This window comes from Notothenia coriiceps, unplaced genomic scaffold, assembly GCF_000735185.1.
Source record: "Notothenia coriiceps isolate Sejong01 unplaced genomic scaffold, NC01 NC01_scaffold00009822, whole genome shotgun sequence".
NCBI classification, from domain to species: domain Eukaryota; kingdom Metazoa; phylum Chordata; class Actinopteri; order Perciformes; family Nototheniidae; genus Notothenia; species Notothenia coriiceps.
Genome location: NW_011342523.1, coordinates 4,224 through 10,000, shown reverse-complemented (window position 1 = coordinate 10,000; position 5,777 = coordinate 4,224). Strand labels below are relative to the sequence as shown.

The 5,777-nt window shown below is 39.7% G+C and overlaps 1 protein-coding gene across 1 annotated transcript in view; it reads right to left on the bottom strand.

Moving 5' to 3' along the window:
- Positions 1-5,341, bottom strand: part of LOC104945609 (atlastin-2-like) — a gene marked incomplete at its 3' end in the record, with an annotated part of 6,146 nt that extends 805 nt beyond the window's left edge. Inside the window, exons 1-2 of the mRNA XM_010771313.1 lie at positions 5,238-5,341; positions 63-229 (exon numbers count right to left, since the gene is read on the bottom strand). Coding sequence (XP_010769615.1) covers positions 63-229; positions 5,238-5,310 — 240 coding nt within the window. The remainder of the gene's footprint in view (positions 1-62; positions 230-5,237) is intronic.
- Positions 5,342-5,777: the final 436 nt, after the last annotated feature.

Below are 5,777 nucleotides of genomic sequence, written 5' to 3'. Positions count from 1 at the left end.
ATCCTAGTTTGACATGGTAATACACAGGGATATATATGGCAGGAAATACATTAACATCTTACCTCTTCTTCCTGAGTCTCTTCGTCTGGTGAGGGGCTGATGAGCGTATTTTTGCCCGAGTTTGAGGCCGAGGTCCTGGGGGGGAAATCATCCTCCAGGTCTTCGGGCTGGGCTAAAGGAGGGCTCTTCGTTTGCCATACAATGGGGACATCTTCCACACCACTCAAGCCTTTAGATAGCCGGACAAAGTCGAGACAGAAAGATTCAATGACAGGGGTTGGATAACATCAAGCTGCATGTCAGTGAAAGACACATAGGCTGAAGGGAGAAGGAGATGAATGTGGAGGACTGGTAAAGACTAAAAACACACTTTTCTAAGGAATACATTTGATTGTCATAATCTTGTTTGCATGAGAGACTGATTATTATTTCATAGAAGTTTACAAGGCAAGATAAATGGCCTTTAGGTGGTCTAACTGAAGATCTTTCCAGCTCTCTGTGCTGGGCTAAATACTGTTATCCACCCCGGTGTTCCCATCTAGGTCAAGCGCAAAAATGGCCTTGTTCTGAAAATCACAAAGGACTTGAAAAAAGGGACACAAGAAAAAAAAGATAGGACAGTTTTTTCACTTTATATTCTCAGCCATTTTTGAGGTTTCTGTGAGAGTCTTTACTTTACATGTAAAACACGTTTCCTTTAAAAAGGCAGGATTCCTTCCTTCCTGTCAGTTTAAAAAAAACTGCAGTGTAAGCAAGTGTGCTGAGCCACAAACTGACAGAAAAGTAGCTCGTCTTGGCGGCCTTATTTCTGTTTTATTGTTGATTTATCTGATTTATTGATTTATTGTTGGCACTGTAAAATGTAAGAACTGAAGTCCGAGGTGACGTCTTCAAATGTCTAATTGTGTCCGACCTACAGTCCAACATATTAAGTTTAAATGAAACCTTTGAAGATCCGATTTTTCTTCAGTTTTCTACTTTCAGCCGTTTTCAGAGCTCTAAATAGAATTCTACGAAATGTAAGCTGAAAAAATTCGGTTTTGCATTTAGTTTTTCAGCGTCCTGTTTGATCTACTTCTGAGATCCTCATTTTTTAAAACCTCCTTTCTATATTCAAGCCTAGAAATAAACCCTGGTGTCAGACTAAGATGACACTCCCTGAAGTAAATAAGAAAGGGGCAAACCCTTGGTTGTACGTCACCTGACTGGTAGGACAACAAGTATCAAGCATTGCTCATTCAAATATTTCAAATGATTAGCCATTCATGTGTACCAAGTTTCCCACCAGATTATGTCTCACCACAATCAAATAAGGTTTCGGCAAACCAACATGACCCACCCCTTCCAGGAGTACCATCCTGGCCCTGATCTACGTGATGTACACTGAGCGGTTCATTGTTTCGGTTCCAAAAGCTCAAGCTGACATTTTAAACTAGCATTCAAAAAGATACTCCAAACAACCAAAGATATTGAAATCAAACATGACACAAGACAAACAACTGAAGCACTTATGCCTCTGAAGACAGAGCTCTATGCCCTGAGCCAGGTTCTTTTTTGTTTGTTTTTCATGCAGTTTAATTGGGAGAACAATAAAACGTGTGCCTTGTGCACATGGAGAGCACATTTGGAGGGTTTGTGCTGGAGAATCAAGTTGATCACAAATTGGACCTCTGTGCAGGGCCCCAGGCGGTAGGTCCTAGTAGTGAGCCAGAGATCACACCTCTCTTCATTACAAAATAGCTATTGAGCATTCTCTCATAAGCATTTCCAATGACAACAAATAGTCCTCTATCATAAAAATGGACGCTCTATCTGCCGGCCAAAGCCAAGAAACAAGTGACCTGGGGGTGAAAAACAAAAGCAATTCAGATCATGAAGAAACAAAAAATAAAACTAAATATTGAGAGCAAACAAATAAAATATGTAAAAAGAAGGTGTTGTTTTGCTTTCATACCACAAAAAAGATTCTACATCTTAGTTGTTGTTACACTTTGTGCTTCTTATATGTGGTAGGAGGGCAGTAACAGTACGTGACATCATTGTTCAAACAACTATAAGTGGAGCATTTACAGATCAAACTGGAAGTGCAACAAACTCCCAAAGCGCAGCAGCAACGCTTTCAGCACGGAGCAGTTACAGTAATCTGCTCTGCACACAAATTAGCCCAGGAGATTTCATCAGCGTGGAGCAGTGCAGGTTCCCATGTAGTCCAGAGCAGCACTCAGCAGCATGAAGAGGCTCACACTGCTCTCCCGCACAAAGACGCTATTCTGCTGGGACTGCTAGGAGTCTGTGCTGCAGCAGAAATGTGTGCGAGAGACGAAACACAATAAGCATGCAGGGAAGCATTACCAGCCAGGGAAAACCCATTATCTGTGCTGATCACTGGTGCACTCACACTTCATGGTAAAGTGGCTAATGCACTGTCCCGCTCCTCAGCTCACAGAGAAGAGGGCAGAACTAAATTAGCCACATTGCTTCTTATTTTATGGAGACACTGAGCAGATGTTAAATGGCCTACATGTTTGTCTGCATAGCACACACTCCAACAAAAAAGTTGTCAAGGACGGTATGAGTTTGTAAAGTACGCAAAGCATTAGCCATAAACACATAAGTGGGGGGGTCTATCTTTAAATATGCATGGCAAGAATAGAGTATGTCTACGCAAGCTAGCCTACATCTTGGCACTGCGTCCCAAACCAGCACTCTCTTCCCTGGACTCCTGAACTATATCTGAGGCAGACTTTGATAAGGGCATGGTCTACTTAACTTAACCAGCCGTCTAAATATGGGACTTTTAATACTTTAGTAACTAGGCAATTTTGTTGGTGTAGGAATGAATACCTTTAGAAACATTTGAGAGTGAAGGAAAATGCCCAACTTCAAGTTTGTCAGTGACAAATACTCTGCACGCAAGATTATGTAAAGTATTTGCTGATGTTGTTTGTCCTGACATTTCACATTTGGATCGTGAGAGTGAACACTGGCACTGTTTAGAAAGCAGGGCAAATTCATGCCAAATCCTTTCTCTCTACTGTTGCCACACTGATTATTAGTACCAGTGCTTCTAATGCAGACTTGTAACACCATCTTGTGACATTAAGGCTATGCATTTCAGATCATTTGAAGAAGAAACAACAAAGAATGTATGATATTATCAAGACAACAAGACTGCAGGGACTTAGTTCATGAAATGTGGATGAGGAATCCACTGTAGCCTATTAAGATGCGGGTACATTGACTTCTCCTCACACCAGCAGCAATAGACAACCTGACACGGCCTGCTTGGACAAGAGTCAAAGAGGGCAAATGTTCAATTGCAGCAAGCAGACCAATCAGGAGTATGCAAGGACAAAGTGCAGATTAAGAGCAGCAGGAGTTAGTGAATGTTGTTGCCATGGAGTCAGCTGGCCAATATGAAAGCACACATAAGGGCTATCATGATAAAAGACTCCTGGTCATACCTCAGTGATGAGCCTTGGAGAACGACGATTTGTTGTTTGCCTACCCGTCTTTACAAGGTTTAGAGAGAGGTTACAATAACTGTTGGTGTGCTGGGGTTTGCTTTAACCATTTTGATTATGTTGTCATTTTAGATTAGGAAAAGGATATCAGCTTGTTTTCTCCTCTTTTGAGATGGCAATAGTGATCATAACAAATTATTTTTCAGATCAGTCATTTAGTTTCTAGTTGCATAAAACGTAAGTAGTTTAAGCAAATTACTTAGTTTATCCAACCAACAATACAAAATACAAAGCTGTTCAAAGTGAAAAACTATTTGAAATGTTAACTTGTGTCAACATTAATGATTGATTATGAAGGCATCCTATCCAGTAATCCAACTATACATTTCCTCTAGGCTGCCAAGAAGCCATGTATCTCGAGCCTACTGCTTTCAATGCAAGGTACAGGTCAAACAGATAGGGAAATTAACGTTTTTTTACCAATACTAAATGTTCATTTTGTGGTTAATGAATAAAAACCGTTGATCCTGATATTTAAAAAAAAAAAGGAATCCTTAACATTGTAGATTCTTAAGAACTCTACCAAGAGAAATAGTTAAGACATCTACTTCTACTAAAGTGATGTAGTCCACATTTGTGAACAACTTATCTACAAGATGACATATTCATCATCACTTTATCTACAAGTTGTTTTCAGAGGACAGAGTTAGCCTCGCAACTACGTAGATAAGTCTGCTGGCATACTGAACAGACTAATAATAGGGCTTTTAAAAATACACATGTCTTTAGTGGGATGAAAAGATTAAAGTCTGTGTGTTGTTTGTAGTTAGTAAGGCAGAAACCCCTGTTGCACAAAGCGGGCTATTTCAAAGTTTAGAAACGATGAAGCCAAATCATGGTGAGTGAGCATCTACATGTAGGTTTACAGACAAGAAACAACAGATCAGCTGGTCCTCTGCGGGCCAGGTGAAAGTGACGGGCCGGACAAACGAGACGACAGGTGTCACGGATAATGTTATATCCGGGTCAAAATCTATTTCATACACAGTTGGTGGAAAAGGTACTCAAATCTTGATTTCAAATGCAAGTAAAAGTCCTGCATTAAAAGATTGGCGCATTTCAGAATAATATATATTGTGTTTTTATTATAAATATTGATGTATTAAAGTGTTATCAAAGCTGGTAAAGATAGTTTAAAATACTTTGTATGCTGCAGGGTAGCTTGTGATTTTACTCCAGGTAAAGTTTTATTTAAGTGTGTAACTAAAAGGTATTAAATACATGCAGTGGTGTAAAAGTACAATATTTACCTCCAAATTGTAGTGGGGTGGAAGAACAACATAGCGAAACGTTTAATTACCTAAGTCAAGAACAAGTCCCTCGAAATTGCACTTAAATACATTACTTGAGTGAATATACTTTACACCACAGCACAGCACCTTTTCAGCTTAAGTTACACAGGAGAAAAGCTGTTTTGACAGCGCCAAACACACTAACAACACATAACTTATTTAAGCTAGTAGTCACATAGTTTGGACTGTTTTAACACCATGTGTCTGTTAGAGGAGACACATTCTGACACGGGGCACCATATTTTTCACAACACCTCTCAAACTGAAAACAGCAGCTAACGGAAAAGCGAGTTTGCCACTCTCAAAGACAAAGACGAAAGGAGAAAAAACACTTTAAATGTTAATCCCAAGCTTCTTAACTTCAGCCTGCTTAATCGATTCACTGTCATACATCTACTTGACGAAATCAACAAGGGTTTACCTTCGTCAACGACTCGGCTTTTGCAGTTGGGCTCGAAGTGATTTCTGCTCCTCAACCCTCTCATCTCCGCCATCTTGGACTGCTCAAATCTAACGTGTGTGACGTCAGATGAGCTTTTTCTTCTTCACGCTTCTGTCTGCTGAAGTTGAAACCTCCACGAGGCTGCTGCTGCTGGGTGAAGACACAGCAGCAGATTGTAAACTATGTTCAAATTCACAGAAACCAAAACAACATGTGTTTTTAAGGCTTTTAAAAGGGTAGCACATGTTAACCTTTACTTCATATTCTGTTCTTGTACATATCCTATATTCTATTGACATGTATACTTTTTGCACTACTTTCTATTTTTGTGTTTTATTGTATGTTGCATTGTTGGAGGAGCTCAGGTCAGAATAATTTCATTGCCATTTCTACACGGTCGCTTTGTGCATATGACAATAAAACCTTTGAATTTGAATTTGGTTCAATTGGATTATTGTGATCGAAACAATGAAGTATGGGACTATAGGTCATGTTTCCTTATTTAGTTTGTGAAAACAA